Genomic DNA, 17,798 nt, shown 5'->3' on the forward strand with positions numbered 1-17,798 from the left:
TTGCTTGGGGAGACCTACAGGCATGTGCACTGAGCACGTTCTTATTTCAGCCTGAGGCTCAGGTGAGAGACACAGTTTAGACATGTGGGGGGTCAGTGATATAAACGTAGTTATCATCAGTGCCAACAGAGTGGATGAGATTACTCCAAGAAAGTCTGTAGGTCAAAAGCATAAAGAGTCTGTATTTCGGATGAAAATAAAAAGCTTGTTGTGGATCATGCTATTTAGCAAAACAATCCCAAAGATGCACAGAAGGGAGGGAATGGTGTGAACACCCTTCCAAATCAGGTACATTATTTTATGAGAGTAGCTCTTTTCCAGCTAGAATTTATGATGAGGGAGGGACTGCCCTGGCAGACTAGCAGTTAGGACTCCATGATTCCAATGCTGGGGGTGCAGGTTCGATCCCCAGTTGGGGGACTGAGATCCTGTGTGCCACATGGTGTGGCCAAAAAATAAAGGAAAAAAGAAGAACTTAAAACAAGGGAATATTGGACATCAGTGCAAGTCTCACAGTCAAAGAGCAAAACACCTAGCCATAGAACAAGGCAATAAAGAATTCAGAAATTGGACTTTGATCTTGAATTCTTAGGTAATTACATACACAGTGTCAGTGTGAATGCAGATTGGGGCAATCAATATGAAAAAACAGTATAGAGCTTCCTCAGAAATTGAAAATAGAACCACCATATAGTCCAGCAATCACTCTTCTGGGTATTTACCCGAAAGAATTGAAATCAGGATCTAAAATATCTGCACTCCCATGTTCATGGCAGCATTACTCATCATAGCCAAGATGTGGAGACAACCTAAATGGCCATTCACAGATGAATGGATAAAGAAAATGTGGTATATGCATACAGTGGAATGCTATTCAGCCTTTAAAAAGAAGGAGATTCTGCAACAGACAACAAGATGAAGCTTGAGGATTTTATGCTAAGTGAAATAGCAGAAACACAAAATATTACATGATCCACTAACATGAGGTACCTAAGATAGTCAAAGTCATAGAATCAAAGCATGAAATGGTGGTCACTGGAAGCTGAGGGCAGGGGGAAATAAGAGTTATTAATCTCCAGGCATTAAATTTCAGTCAGGCGAGATGCTTTCCAGTCCTGCAGTACAACACTGTACCTATAGTCAACAATAACGTATTGTACACTTAAAAATCTGTTAAGAGAGCAGATCATTGTATTTCCAGATGCTGTCTGGCTGGGTGATTGTCTTCGAGGCAGATGTCAACAGAAGACAAGCCAGAAGGGATGGATGCACAGCCCTGTGCTGGGGGCTCTGATAAAGGGTGCCAGTTATTAAAACAAGCCTAGTTCTTTTAACTCCCAAATCAGAGAACTCTCACTGCTCCACAGCTGCTGCTCTAGAATTGTGTAAGATCTGTGTTTGGGAGGAAGTCCAGAGATGATCTGGTGCTAATTTTTCATTTTACAAATGAATTAAATAAAGCCCCAAGAGAGTAACTTGTTAAAAGTCACACACCTGCTTTTGGATGCAGTCTGCTGACATTCAGAGCATCCCTGTTGGACCCCGACACTCTGTGTGGGACCCTTTTCAAAGGAAGTGAAACTGCTTTTGCATATGCCCTCTGCATGCCTTGCAGTTGAATCTACTCCAAAGTTAAGGTTAAGAGTGCAAGCTCTAGTCTTCAATGACCAGGGCTGGAATCCAGCCTCTGTCCCTTGGGAGTCATATGACCTTACTCTCTCTCAATTTAGTCTCCTTATATGCAAAATGGAGATAATAATAGAGGACTAAGGGAGAAAATACCTGTCAAGTCCCTAATGTCTAGCTTATGCTGTGATCACAATACATTTTAGGAGTCATTTCATCACTTTTAATATTACTTTTTATTACTTGCCTCTGTCTTTTAGCATCTGGGATGGAAATGTTAATAACACCCAGAGGTTTATTTTTCTGGCATGTAATGTGCATGAAACAAATATTTGTTGAGAGAATGACAAAAGAAGAAAAGATAGTGAAGGAGAAAGGTTACAGCATTCGAAGATCTGTCCTCATTGTCTGGTTGACATTCTGAAACGTGGAAAAGTACCAGGTATTTTTATTATGACTTTTACCCCTTTTCTGACCTGTGAAATATGCAGCAGTGCTTTTAAGAGAACATAGGAAAGCTCAAGAAGGAAGGTGTGTGTCTCCATGTATTTTAAGCAGGGCAGACTTTGTGCAGGTTTGCCATTGTTTTTTACCGCTAAAAGCTTCTTGCGCCTTTTAGCATCCTCACACCCAGCATCTCTGTGTTCTAGTCAGGGGTTCAAAGTAAAAAGTGCTTTCCCTTAATGAGCTTGCATGTGGGACTGACACCTGACACAATGATTTCTATCACAAAGGAGGCTTCTGTAGATGGTGGCATAAGGGTTAGGAGCCTGCACTCTGTGGCTGGATCCCCCTAGTTTTGGATCCAACACTTGGCAGCTTTGTGAGCTCGACAAGTTCTCTGAGCTGTGCTTTCACCTGTAAAGGAGGAATAAGCATCTAGTACTTACCAGGTCAGGTCAAGGAACAAATGAGTTTTCATCCATCAGTGCCTAGGCTGGCATGCTCTTTGCTCCTGGCTTTGCCCGCATCCCAAATGAGCAATAACTACTAAAGTTCAGAATAGGATCATCCTAAACACAGAGAGATGAGGTCATCAAGGTTAAAGAAGGAATGGGACTTTGTCAAACACAAGGAAGAGAGTTGGCTCTTTCAGACTTAGGACTAGAAATGAACGTGGCCTTGTATAGGGAAAATAGTGGCCTTGTATAGGGAGTTGCACATAAGCAGTGATCTTATTTTAATGAGCACTGGATGAGTGCAGCATTAGATGAGATCTGGTAACAGTGAGAAGCAAAGAGAGGTTTAGAGGAGGAGATTAGCATGAGCAAAACAATTTCTTACATGATTAATTTGGTAAATAAATATTAGGGTGGAGATTGAAATTAGGATATCAGTTTGGAGACCACTGCAATAGTCTAGACTTTGATGTGCTCAGGCTCTTGGCGGGATTGATGGGGGGGCTCATATAAAAGAGAATGAGTGTTGAGATGTAGAAAGAAAAGATCAGAAGGTGATTGTCTGGAGACGGGTGTGGGGAGGAGATGAGGGGGAATGTCAGGTTCGCAAGCCTGACTGGCGGAGAAGTCTGTATAATAGACACACACATGCAAGTTCAGAGGGACCTGTGGTTTGGGGGAAAGGATTACGAGTTTCTTTCAAGTCTGGTTGCATTTGATCCAACAATAGAACACCCATATGGAAGCTAGAATTTGGAGAAGCAGAGTTGAAGTTCAGGAGAGGTCAGAGCTAAGCTTGTGTATATACTTGGGACTGAATCAAGTACAGGGGAGAGTGAGAGACAGGAGAGGGGGTGAAATTTCTGCGAGATGGCCTGGCAGGAGTGAGGCGGGGTAAGATGCCAGCAAGAGACAGCAGTGACCATCAGGGGAGGCGATGTATATGACAGCACTTATGGGGGCACGGCTGAAGAAATAGAACATAAATAGGAAAAATTTGGTGACTGCCCCGTTTCCTAGAATCCCAAAGCCAAAATGGACACATTTTGTAGGTGAGGAATTAGGGCTCAGCAAAGCGGAGTTCGGTGGTTTCCCCTGGGATGGTTGCAGAGTCAGACGTGCCCCTTTTCAGCACTCTTCTCGTTTTCCAGGCTGCTGCTTGGGCTCTTCCTGTCTCTCAGTGCCTCACTGCATATGGTTAGATCTGTACTCTGTTTTACACAAAGCATACTGTAAAGTGGGCTTCCCTGCTAGCTCAGTTGGTAAAGAATCTGCCTGCAACGTAGGAGACCCCAGTTCGATTCCTGGGTCAGGAAGATCCACTGGAGAAGGGATAGGCTACCCATTCCAGTTGTTCTTGGGCTTCCCTGATGGCTCAGATTGTAAAGAACCTGCCTGCAATGCAAAGACCTGAGTTCGATCCTTGGATTGGGAAGATCCTCTGGAGAAGGGAGCAGCTCCCCACTCCAGTATTCTAGCCTGGAGAATTCCATGGACTGTGTAATCCATGGGGTCGCAAAGACTTGGACACACCTGAGCGACTTTCACTTTCATACTGTAAAGTGCTGGGGCTTCTGCAAGGGGAGCCCGCACTCAGCCAAGGGCAGAGCACAGAAGCTGCGTCGGCTAGAGCGGGGCTCCTGGAAAGGAGTGCTCTGTACACACATGGATATTTGCTCTTGCCCTACTTCTCTATTTCATGTGTATTTCCTTTAGTTAACTAATCTTGCAATATTTAGAAAACGAAATAAACAGTTTACCCATTCACTCCTTATTTTTGCACACATTTTAATTAAACAAATATTTATAATTGGTCTTCCCTGGTCGGTTCAGTGGTAAAGAACCCACCCGCAATGCTGGAGACACAGGTTCGATCCCTGGGTCAGGCAGATCCCCTGGAGAAGGAAATGGCAACCCACTCCAGTATTTTTGCCTAAAGAATCCCATGGACAGAGGAGCCTGGCAGGCTACAGTTCAGAGGTTACAAAAGAGTCATACACAGCTGAGCGACTGAACACGAATATTGTTTCCCAAAAGATATTGAAATGACATACTGTTTTATATGAAGGAGACTGTAAATCTCAACTGCGTTTATAGCCCAATGATCGCAATAATTATAAGCCACATCAGTTAAAAATTGAAGTAGCTGTTTTTGAAAGTGCATAAAAGTGATGTCCCATGTCTGAACCATTTGCACCACTTAGCATAATTTTATGGAAAGGATAGCCACTTGCGATCTTAACCTTCTTATGAATTTCTTATGAAGTCATAGAAATCTTAATACCTTTCTAATGTTCTTCTTGAAGGAAACAATTTGGGAAATGCCAAGGACAAAAACATAGGAAGCATTTAACATAAACTGGAAATCATTAATACTTAATGGAGAAGCATAAGCCATTCTGAGGCATTTTAAAGCAGCTATTAAAATCATCCCTTCCAGGAGGTGTTAAAAAACAAAATCCATCCGAGTAAATTTGCAGATCTAATTGGCTTTATTAAACAATTCAGGAATTGGGCAACATTCCATGTAGCAAGTTGAGAGGAGCTCTGAGGGAGCTGTACAAGATGGAAGGGTTGTTTAGGCAGAAAGAGGAAGGGATAAGGAAGGATCAGATTACAGCATCTTCCTTTGGTGGATGAAAAGGGTCTCTGTGGCTAATTACGTCATCAGTGCTGACCAGAAAATTCCCAACTGACCGGTTAGGATTACATTCCTGGGGGAAATTCAAGCTACAATTAGGTTAAGTCTTAAGTTTCTGCTTGGTGACATGGGCTTAGCATGAGTGAATCCATTTTGGATTTGTTTCTTTTTTACCAGAGGCTAGGAAGTTCTTCAAAACTAGTGCTGTCTTACTCAAAGAAAGACTTAATGGAAATAGAAACCATAAAGCCCAAGGCTTAGAAGAAAGTGGGATTGAGATTCAAATGACTTCATTTTAAATGCTATTTGTCATCACAGATTTCCACTAAGTTTGGTTCCACACCTGGCTTCCCATGGGGCCATTGGGTCAGCAGTTCTTCTGTGTTGTTTATCGTTTGCTGATAGGGAGGGGTGCCCTTTCAGGGTTTCTTCAATTTCAGAGCTGCAAAAACCGGTTCTGAAAATAGTTGGCAGTATCAGTTGGCCAAATATATTTGCTGAAACCCCTTTTGTTTTGAACCAGGGAGGCCCAAGATCAAGAAAGACTTGGGTTAACTTAAGGTTAACACAATCACAGGTTTCTTCTTTTTTTTTTTTTCTTGGTACTATATATTTTATTTTTATTTATTTTTAATATAAATTTATTTATTTTAATTGGAGGCTAATTACTTTACAATATTGTATTGGTTTTGCCATACATCAACATGAATATGCCACGGGTGTACATGTGTTCCCCATCCTGAACCCCCCTCCCACTTCCCTTCCCATACCATCCCTCTGGGTCATCCCAGTGCACCAGCCCCGAGCATCCTGTATCATGCATTGAACCTGGACTGGCGATTTGTTTCATATATAATATTATACATGTTTCAAAGCCATTCTCCCAAATCATCCCACCCTCGCCCTTTCCCACAGAGTCCAAAAGACTGTTCTCTATACAGGTTTCTTCTTTTGCAAACTTCTAAGACTCTCATCACTTTCTGGCTTCTTCTCTCTTCTGTTACTGTATTCTCTTGCTGACCATGCGCAAGTGGTCTCAAACCCCCTTCCTGAGTGGTAATAGCCCACACAACCCTCCAGAGTTTTCTCTGTGCTGAGGTTCAGGGGATGGAGGGAAAGAATACTGAATTGCTAGACTTGGAGGCTGAATTCTGGAGCCAAATTCAGTTCTAACTCTAGTTTATTCATCCTGGGAAAGCTCCCTAAACTTACTCTCTTTCTCCTTCTGCTTCTATTCTTTTTAATTATCTTTTGATTTTTATCAAAGTAATGCGTACTTAGTTAAAGTATCAAGTGCGATAAAAGTTCTTTGAACTAGCTTCCTTAAATGAGTTCCCTGACTAAGTAACTCTCTCCCTTTCCTAGATATAATCTACTGACTGATGCTTCCAGCCAGCTGGCCACCAGGGTCTCACCTGCTGTCCCCTGAGCCCACCTGTAACTTCTGATCCCACCAGTAAGGGTGAATATGGACCAAGATTAGTTGTGTTTGTCCCCATTGTATCTGTTAATATAACTATTTAATTCTAAGTTATATAAAACCAATGACATACAGATACATAAAACAGTTGCTATTTCTATGAAGCTGTTTTGGTAAGACTCAAAGTTGAGTTACTAAAAATAAAATGCTACAGAATCAGGTGTGAAAATAAAATGGTAAAATATTAGGAAAAAACTCAAATCTAAAAGGATTTTGCTTTGTGTCTTTCAGTTCTCAATCCACTTTAATGGGACTGAAACTAGGAAATGTAGATGATGATAATGATGATAGGTGCAGTTTATGTAAAAAAGAAATACATTGTTTTATTCCATAAGCAGAAGTCCAGGTCATGCTCCAAGGGATTCTTCTGGTATTAGATTAGATGAGGTTCACATAAAGTGCTCAGCGTAATGTCTAATATTTAACAAGAATTCAGTACAGGTTAGCTGTTATTGTGGTTCAGTTCAGTTCAGTTCAGTCACTCAGTTGTGTCTGACTCTTTGCGACCGCATGAATCGCAACACGCCAGGCTCCCTGTCCATCACCAATTCCTGGAGTTCACCCAAACTCATGTGCATCAAGTTGGTGATGCCATCCAGCCATCTCATCCTCTGTCGTCCCCTTCTCCTCTTGCCCCCAATCCCTCCCAGCATCAGGGTCTTTTCCAATGAGTCAACTCTTCGCATGAGATGGCCAAAGTATTGGAGTTTCAGCTTCAGCATCAGTCCTTCCAATGAACACCCAGGATTGGTCTCCTTTAGGATGGACTGCTTGGATCTCCTTGCAGTCCAAGGGACTCGCAAGAGTCTTCTCCAACACCACAGTTCAAAAACATCAATTCTTTGGCGCTCAGCTTTCTTTACAGTCCAACTCTCACATCCATACATGACTACTGGAAAAACCATAGCCTTGCCTAGATGGACCTTTGTTGGCAAAGTAATGTCTCTGCTTTTTAATATGCTGTCTAGGTTGGTCATAATTTTCCTTCTAAGGAGTAAGTGTCTTTTAATTTCATGGCTGCAGTCACCATCTGCAGTGATTTTGGAGCCCAAAAAAATAAAGTCAGCCACTGTTTCCACTGTTTCCCCATCTATTTCCCATGAAGTGATGGGACCAGATGCCATGATCTTTGTTTTCTGAATATTGAGCTTTAAGCCAACTTTCTGACTGTCCTCTTTCATTTTCATCAAGAGGCTCTTTAGTTCTACACTTTCTGCCATAAAGGTGGTGTCATCTGCATATCTGAGGTTATTGATATTTCTCCCAGCAACCTTGATTCCAGCTTGTGCTTCATTGAGCCCAGCGTTTCTCATGATGTACTCTGCATAGAAGTTAAATAAGCAGGGTGACAATATACAGCCTTGACGTACTCCTTTTCCTATTTGGAACCAGTATGTTGTTCCATCAGTCTGTGATGAGTGAAAGCCAAACTAGAACATCAAAGTATATCCTGCCCAGAAATATAATCTCATTATTAGGCCCCAGGGTCAGGTTTCCTGAGACCCTTGAGAAGTTGGCAGACAATAGTTTCCTGGGGCTTGAAAGAAGGGCATGGAAAATTACTATTCAGTGGCTATAGAGTTTCAGTTATGCAGGATGAAAAAGTTCTAGAGATATGCTCAGCTTACAGTCAACATACCATCCAGTATATTTTAAAATTTACTGAGGATAGATCTAATGTGTTTTTTTCCTACAATTAATAAAAAAAGAAAAAAGAAACTGGCAGATGACCTTGACATAGCCTTTCTAGTTGAGCCATCACAGAGATAGGGAAAGAGGCCACCATGTCCACGTTTTTAAAGGAAATGACTTGATTATCATAAACCTGAGGGCTTAGAGGCAATACCTGATGAGAACCATTTCTCATGCAATTAGTAAACTGCTTAGCAGAATATCATAAGAGATAAAGAAGCAACTGCATTTGACTCTTTGAATAGCCATTTTTTCCACTTCAATTTAATTTCCTTCCCTGGTTACGTGACAGATTACATCAACAATGAGATGTGCCGGATAAAATCAATTTTGAATGAGGGAAGATTTTGAGTCCTAGCCTAAACAATATTGTTATCACCAAGCCACGCAAGTGTGACCTTAATCATGCTATTGTTACATGGGTGAACCAGTAAATAGAGAGTTTCAGTCACATCAAAGTGAGCCGAAGCAGTGGATTACATATCAAGTTCCAACCCTTGAGGATCAGTTGTACCAGAAGACCTATAACTTATTGATGAGCTATACAAATGACTTATAAATGCCTTCATCCAAAATGCAGAAATTACTAAATCAAGTGCACTGCTGATACCTTATCCCAGGAAACTCATGATAATACAACTCAATATATTGTTTATATGTATTTTTTAATCATTCTAAAGATAGAATAGCATATTAAAAACCTTTTTAAATTTTTGTTTACTTTTATATTTTTTCTTTTACATTTTATTGAAGTATAGTTAATTTACAATGTATTAGTTTCAGATGTACAACAAAGTAATTCAGTTTAAATATATATAATATATATATTCCTTTTCAGATTCTTTTCCCTTATAAAGTTATTACTAGAATAGCATTAATTGACAGAACTATAAACTGGTATATTTTAGCACAAATGAAATTTGATGAAAGAATAATTATGCAAACAAGCACTGATAGAATCTTTCTTTCAATTTAGGTTAGAGAAACAATATTATATACGAATTACACTGATAGGAAGTTTTTTAAATGGAGCAGAAGAGCAGGACCAGAGAGCTAAGCTTACCATTCTATGTATAAGCCTCATCATTCTTAAGTATTTGTTCAAATTTTATCCACATACTTTGAAAGGAATATTTTTGAAAAACAAGACAGTATGCTATCTACAGTCTGTGAGGTCGCGAAGAGTCAGACACAACTGAAGCAACTTAGCACACATGCACGGACTGTAGCCCCCAGGCGCCTCTGTCCATGGGATTTCCCAGGCAAGAATGCTGGAGTGGGTTGCCATTTCCTCCTCCAGGGGATCTTCCTGACATGGAATTGAACCCATGTCTCCTGCTGCTCTCTTGCATTGACAGCCAGATTCTTTACCACTGTGCCACCTGGGAAGTGGGAAGCCTACGTATTATATGGTTATAATATGTTTTTTTAAAAGAGGAATTGGACCAGTGTAATCTAGAAAGCAAAAAGTCTGAATAGCCATATAATTACCATCTTGCGGTTCCCTCAACTTGTTCTCAGAATGAGTTGAGATTCACTTCTCCCCAGAGATGACTAAACCAGAAGAAATATTCTATATCACATTGAGCAACTTCATCTGGCAGAAAAGGTCGTCCTTCTTGATTATCAGGATGAAAAATTGTTGGCTCAAGGGAACCCTCAAGATTTCTTTCTTAGAGCTCTTCACGATAGAATTAACTTCCAGTATCTCTGGATGATATAAAAATATCCATAGGATCTCATCCCTCAAAAAGCTTTTGTCCTTTTATCCTAGACTTCAGTTCATTTACTCTTTCAAGCTTCACAACCCAAGTTATCCAAGAGTGGGCCATTGGATATTCCATACCAGAAGATGTACATGGTGTTTCTATCCCAGCTATCAATTTTATGCACAGATCTATCCCATGTACTCAGAAATTTTAAACAGAAACTATAATTGTGTATCAACACCTTGGTAGATTATGGAGTAGAATGCAAAGAATCCAAGGAAATTTTCTTCCTTGAAATGAATTTGTTACAATACCGTTTCTGTTGTTTATGTTCTGGTGTTTTGGCCATGAGGCATGTGGGGATCTTAGGTCCTCAGCCAGGGATCAAACCCTCACCCCTTGCACTGGAAGGCAAAGTCTTAACCACTGGACTGCCAGGGAAATCCCAAGATGAATATTTTCCATCTCCGCCTACCCTAGCAGTCCCAGTTCGATTTCTCTGAGGCAGAAGGTATAGGCACAAAGCTGTCTTTTCTGTGGCAAAGTTTAAAGGTAATGACAAGTTTCTTAATATGTGATATCAAGCCCGCCACCACTTGAGTAGCCTAGAAACACAGGGATGTCATATTCTATATCATGACCCTCTCCCTTCCCATGATTTTCTTGCCTAGCAATAAAATATCAGAGACTTTGAGGTATGTCAATGTAGAAAGTTTCTTAAAATGTCTTTGCAGGTGATGGTAATATGTGCATTTCCTGTCTCTTCTTTTCTAGGATGGGAACCTGTAAATTACTTGCAATCTACACCCAGAATCAGTGAGTAAACTCTCCATAATGTTTGGGTCTCAGGTAGTTTTAGACAAGCAAAGCAAAAGTGTTAGTCAGTCAATTGTGTCCAACTCTTTGCGACCCTATGGACTGTACCTGACCAGGCTCTTCTGTCCATGGAATTCTCTAGGCAAAAATACTGGAGTGGGTTGCCATTCCCTTCTTCAGGGGATCTTCCCTACCCAGGGATCGAACCCAGGTCTCCCACATTGCAGACAGTTTCTTTGCCATCTGGGCCACCAGGGAAGCCCCAAAGCCACAATAACTGAAAACCCTGTAGCGTCACTTTTAAATACCTGTTCTGATGATCCATCACCAGAAAGCACAGCCTAGGTGGCATTTGAGTTTTATAAAGTCTTGGAGGATAGGGGAGAAAAGCAAGCAAACCATGATCCTTGCCCTCAATAAATTTACAGAGGAAATCATAGACTTTGAAGATATATTCCAGTTATATCTAGCTTAATGAATAATTAATATCCATCTTATTTGAAAAAGTTCACATTTTACCTATTTTTATTTTATAACACTTCCCTGGGACATTGGACTATATTCTTTATTTTCCAGAAATGTCTTCCTCTAAGAATTCAGTAAAACCTTCTTCATTCAGGTATTTTGATTATACAGTTTTTGACAGTTTGACCCAGACCAAGATGAAATTTACTTATGAATTGTCAGCATGGCATGGGTTTGATACAAGAAACAGAGAAAACAGCTGTAACCTATTTTAAAAGAATAATTGTTTTTATGGTTTTGGCACATACGGTGGTCTTTAGGCAAAAAGATTCAGCTGTAAAATAAGGATGCATGTCATTTAGTGGCTTTCTCCTTAGACAGGCGTTATTGGCAGATTAGAGTATTGAAAGTAATAAAAGTGCATTGCTTTCAATAAATCTGACTTCTGTAGTTCAGGCTCACGTCCCCTTTTTCTTCCCACCTCCCCAAACTCAGTATTCTAGTCTACTGAAATGTACTGTGTGTTATATATGGACATAAATGTTTGTTAGTAGAAGAGGATCAATTCTTATTATCTTATTTTTGAAACTGACAAATATACATTTTAATTTTTTGAATGCCTATCTGTAACATTGATCACCTGGATGACAGTCATGTATTTATTTTTACAAGAAAAATGATGTAGCATTCCCTTTTGTTTTCTGTGATTTTATACCAAAGGAATTTTTTTTTAATTTAAAACCGTATTTTCACAAAGCAAGAAAGACAAATTCCCAAGATGATAGTGAAGATTTAGGGGGAGAAAAAATAACCCCCAAATCATATCATGCCCTCCTTGTGGCATGTTGAAAAGTCAGAGCAGTAACCAAATCACCATTCATTCATTCATACAACAAACACTTAGCCAAGGTCCGTGCTTATTGCTTCAAGGTGTGTAGAGATTAATAAAACTGTCTTCTTGTCTACACTGTGCTGGCAGCCCGTAAGTTGAAGCAGAGATGGAGACAGTTTTCCCATGTGATAAGTGATGTGTTATCCTTATAAGCAGAGTGTTTAGGGAACACTGAGATGATACCATTAAATTTGACTAAAAAGTTAGGGAAATATTCATAGCAGGTATAACACTGGAGCTCATTCTTTAAACATAAATTCAATGTCTACAAGTGGAGAAAAGGACATTTCAAATCAGTGTGAGCAACATATGGAAATAGAGAATATGTGGATTGCTTAAGAAAAACAGCAGACGTGTTTGAGGTGGAGAGCTGAGGAGGTGGGGAACAATATATGGTCTATTAAATGGTATATTGCTAAGATATGCCCTTCCTTAGAGGTTGGAAACACCAGCTGGAGCTCACAGAAAGATTTGAGAGTTGTCTGTAGAAAGCTGAAATGTAGAGAAGTGGGAATAGATTAAACTGTGGACAATTGAGAGAACTTTCAAGAATAGGCTTCTCCTTCTTAGAGGAGAGAAGGGGAGATAAATAAATAAATAAACATTTGAAGGTGTATACAAAGAGATTCGAGGGAGTTTATGTCTGAGAGCTTCAGTCTCCTTTCCGTTTTGCTGTTGGATGAGTGTGGAATGCCTATTAGAAAGGCACAAGTTTGAATCCCTGCTCCAGAATCTGTGAGTCATGTAACACGGGCAGATCACATAACCCACGTACATTTCAGTGTTGGCTTCACTTACTGAGCTCTCGTCTATAAAATGAGGATAACAGTACACACAGCTTATATGGGTTGTTGCGATTATTGAAGACAAGCTTGTACAACATATTCATACAAAGGTGCTCTATGCATGAGAGCTGCGAGATGATTGTCATCTGTGAATAGGAGCTTGTCTCCAGGGGGAGAGAAAAAACAGAATGAGGAATGAAGATTGGAAAGGGACATGTGCAAGTGTTTCCTTTAATATTTATTTATTTTTGACTGTGCTGGGTCTTCATTGCTACACTTGGGTTTTCTCTAGATACAGAGAGCAGGGAAGGTTACTCCTTTGTGGTACGTGAGCTACTCATTGTGGTGGTTTCTCTTGTTTTGGAGCACAGGATCTGGGGTGTGTGGGCTTCAGTAGCTGTGATGCATGGACTCAGTAGTTGAGGTTCTCGGGCTCCAGGGCACAGACTCTGGAGTTGTGGCACATAGGCGGGCTTAGTTGTCCTGAAGCATGTGGGATCTTCCTGGACCAGAGATCAAACCAGTGTCCCCTCCTTTGCAAGGTGGATTCTCAACCACGGAACCACCAGGGAAGCCCTGTGAAAGTGGTTTTTAAGCAGCATTAAGAACCCTTTATGAAAGCATGATTTTGCAAGTACAGTCATATTTATGTGTCCCAGAGCAGCCAATAGGGATGTTTCAATGGCCTGAGTCAGAGAAGGTCAAAGCAAGCACTGTGTCATTGAGAGAACAATTGAGAACGTTGATGAGTTCCAGTCTGAGAAGCTTGGAGACTGATATTCCAGGACCTGTTCTCCAGCCTCTACCCTGAGTTGGCAGACTATGTTTTCTAAGGGTCAGCTGCCTGTGAGCCTATGGCTCTGATCATTATCAAGGAAAAGAGCTGAGTTGCCAAAGAGGCCAAGGTTGTCTACTCTCCTACCAGCTAAGCTCCAGACATAGTTGTCTGCTCAGAGACCCGCCAGACCCTTGCCTGCCTCTCCTACCCTCTCACTGACCGCCCTTGGCTCACAGTCCCTACCCCAGCCTCTCTTCCACTTGAGTTTTCATTCTTCCCTAGCACACGAGACAGTGAGAAACATTTCTATCTCCCCTGGAATAGAACAGTGGCATTTGAACCAAGTAAAAAAGAGCCCATCTGCATGTTTCTTGTCCCTCAGGTCATCAGCACCCCTTCTAGACCTTAGAACAGGATTCACTGGGTACAGCAGGCAGGGCCACACTTCCTCTCCCATACCTGGAAGTTGGTTATCCTACCAGCCAAGAGGATGATGTCTGGTGCCCTCTTAAATTCTTAGTTAGCACTGGGGACCCCAAGAAAGAATTGCCAAGATCTACCTTGACAGTTAACTTCCCTCGGAGAGAGATTTGAATGGCTGGAGAATGTCCTTCATATGCCAAATGGAAGTAATAAAGAAACTATAGGCTGTACCTATATTTTAATTAATGGGAGCTACAGTCCTCCATGGGGAATTTGGTTGCTTCATGCAGTGAGTGAATATATTCAAGAAGAATATACTAATTCAAGGTGCTAGTATGTGTAAAATAGATAACTAGTGGGAACCTGTTGTATAATACAGGGAGCTCTGCTTGGTGTTCTGTGATGACCTAGAGGGATGGGATGGAGTGGAGAGTGGGGGGAGAGGTCCAGCGCAGAGGGGATATATGTATGTGTGCTTCCTTGCTAAGTCACTTCAGTCATGTCCGGCTCTTTGTGACCCCATGGACTATAGCCCGCCAGGCTCCTCTGTCCATGGATTTCCCAGGCAAGAATACCGGAGTGGGTTGCAAATGCCCTTCTCCAGGGGATCTTTCCTACCCAGCGATCAAACACGCATCTCTTATGTCTCCTGAATTCTCAGACAGGTTCTTTGCCACTAGTGCCACCTGGGAAGCACTATATCCCAGGCTATATGTATACATATAGCTGAATCACTTCATTGTATGGAAGAAACTAACATAACATCGTAAAACAAACTGTATCCCAATTAAATATATATATATGCATGTGTGTATATAAAATATATATATATATATATATATATAACAGATTGGTTCCAAATCAGGAAAGGAGTATGTCAAGGCTGTATATTGTCACTCTGCTTATTTAACCTATGTACTGAATACATCATGCAAAATACTGGGCTGGATGAAGCATAAGCTGGAATCAAGATTGCCGGGAGAAATATCAGTAACCTTAGATATATAGATGACACCACTCTTATGGCAGAAAGTTATGAAGACCTAAAGAGCCTCTTGATGAAAGTGAAAGAAGAGAGTGAAAAAGTTGACTTAAGCTCAGCATTCAGAAAACTAAGATCATGGCATCTGGTCCCATCGCTTCATGGGAAATAGATGGGGAAACAGTGGAAACAGTGATGGACTTTATTTTTCTGGGCTCCAAAATCACTGCAGATGGTGACTGCAGCCATGAAATAAAAAGACATTTACTCCTTGGAAGAAAAGCTATGACCAACCTAGAGTGCATATTAAAAAGCAGAGACATTACTCTGCCAACAAAAGTCCATCTAGTCAAAGCTACGGTTTTTCCAGTATGGATGTGAGAGTTGGACTATAAAGAAAGCCAAGCACCAAAGAATTGATGCTTTGGAACTGTGAGAAGTTCTTGATAGTCCCTTGGACTGCAAGGAGATGAAACCAGTCAGTTCTAAAGGAAATCAGTCCTGAATATTCATTGGAAGGACTGATGCTGAAGCTGAAACTGGAGTTTCAGTACTTTGAAACTCCAGTTGGTGATGGACAGGGAAGCCTGAGGTGCTGCAGTCCATGGGGTCGCAAAGAATCAGACACAACTGAGCAACTGAACTGAACTGAACTGATGTATATATATAAGCACCTTCAGTTCAGTTCAGTTCAGTCGCTCAGTCGTGTCCGACTCTGCAACCCCATGAATTGCAGCACCCCAAGCCTCCCTGTCCATCACCAACTCCCGGAGCTCACCCAAACTCACGTCCATAGAGTCGGTGATGCCATCCAGCCATCTCATCCTCTGTCATCCCCTTCTCCTCCTGCCCCCAATCCCTCCCAGCATCAGAGTCTTTTCTAATGAGTCAACTCTTCGCATGAGGTGGCCAAAGTACTGGAGTTTCAGCTTTAGCATCATTCCTTCCAAAGAACACCCAGGGCTGATCTCCTTCAGAATGGACTGGTTGGATCTCCTTGCAGTCCAAGGGACTCTCAAGAGTCTTCTCCAACACCACAGTTCAAAAGCATCAATTCTTTGGCGCTCAGCCTTCTTCACAGTCCAACTCTCACATCCATACATGACCACAGGAAAAACCATAGCCTTCACTAGATGGACCTTTGTTGGCAAAGTAATGTCTCTGCTTTTAATATGCTATCTAGGTTGGTCATAACTTTCCTTCCAAGGAGTAAGCGTCTTTTAATTTCATGGCTGCAGTCACCATCTGCAGTGATTTTGGAGCCCAAAAAAATAGTCTGACACTGTTTCCACTGTTTCCCCATCTATTTCCCATGAAGCGATGGGACCGGATGCCATGATCTTCATTTTCTGAATGTTGAGCTTTAAGCCAACTTTTTCACTCTCCTCTTTCACTTTCATCAAGAGGCTTTTTAGTTCTTCACTTTCTGCCATAAGGGTGGTGTCATGTGCATATCTGAGGTTATTGATATTTCTCCCGGCAATCTTGATTCCAGCTTGTGCTTCTTCCAGCCCAGCGTTTCTCATGAATAATAATTGAAACATTAGGAAAACCCTGTCAAATTCAGACAAAACTCTACATTTCTGTGAAAATACAGCTGCTGAGACTCTTTAGAGTGTGGGTAACCTCAAAGCTCTTTCTTCTCGCTCAGACTTGGTTCCCAAAGCCCACCCTCCTGTGACTGCCAACAGGGAGTCACCTAGAATTCACTTCGAAGTACTTTGCTTCCTATACGTTCCTTCCAGTCAGTTGCAGTCACCTATGGATAGATAGATGGTTCTAGATCACATAACATCCTCACTCCCCCCTCACAGCCCTTCCCTACGGGACAAGAGCCATGCTGAAGTGTAGCCCATCTCTACCTCCTCGAGAGTAGGAAGCCCCATACAACTCTTCTGATTGGATTTCAGGCTGGGATTTTCCCACTTGACACAAACACACATCAGCCCTTTCTGGAATGTGCTTTAATCACCTGGTGCCATGTCAACCAGACCAATGTGCCCTCTACAACTGCCAAGTATTCCTTCCTGGTTTGTATGCAAGCAGATCTGCTAGAGCGAGCATCTCACCTTTCATTTTAAACAAACACAACAGAATACCAGTTATAAGATGAGCAAATCACAGGGAATACAGTCAGTAACATTATAATAATCTTATATGGTGCTCAATTTATAAGAATTTGTATTACCGTATTGTACACCTGAAACTAATACTGTAAGTCAACTATATAGCAATGAAAAATTAAATTAAAATTTTAAACACATACACAGGCATCTCTATTTTTTATGTCTTTTGCTCTAACTACATCTTGCTTCTGTTTCTTCCTCTAGCCAGCATGTCTCCCATTTCTGGGTTCTTTGTTTATTTTTCCCTTTATATTTCATCTCTACACTTGATACATCTCACAGGTTTTAGTAACTCTTGGGAGACAGTCTTTTGTTTTATGTCCAACTTGGAAGAACCCAAAACTCAGGTCCATTCAGTGGCAAGCTCAAAATTAGGACTGTGTGTGCCACAGCTCTTCATTTCTATGTTTGCTTGGTTGTTTGCTTCGTTGTTCTTCAAAACTCCTTTGCTGCGTAATGAAATGCTAGTTCAGTGTGGAGCAAC

The 17,798-nt window shown here is 41.2% G+C and overlaps 1 protein-coding gene across 2 annotated transcripts in view; it reads left to right on the forward strand.

Annotated features, from left to right (window-relative positions):
* Window positions 1-17,798, forward strand: part of CHST9 (carbohydrate sulfotransferase 9) — a 279,670-nt gene that overhangs the window by 156,306 nt on the left and 105,566 nt on the right. For both annotated transcript variants that reach the window (XM_070361557.1, XM_070361558.1), the window contains one exon: window positions 10,822-10,863. In XM_070361557.1, coding sequence (XP_070217658.1) covers window positions 10,822-10,863 — 42 coding nt within the window. The remainder of the gene's footprint in view (window positions 1-10,821; window positions 10,864-17,798) is intronic.

The sequence above is a fragment of the Bos mutus genome, chromosome 24, assembly GCF_027580195.1.
Source record: "Bos mutus isolate GX-2022 chromosome 24, NWIPB_WYAK_1.1, whole genome shotgun sequence".
NCBI classification, from domain to species: domain Eukaryota; kingdom Metazoa; phylum Chordata; class Mammalia; order Artiodactyla; family Bovidae; genus Bos; species Bos mutus.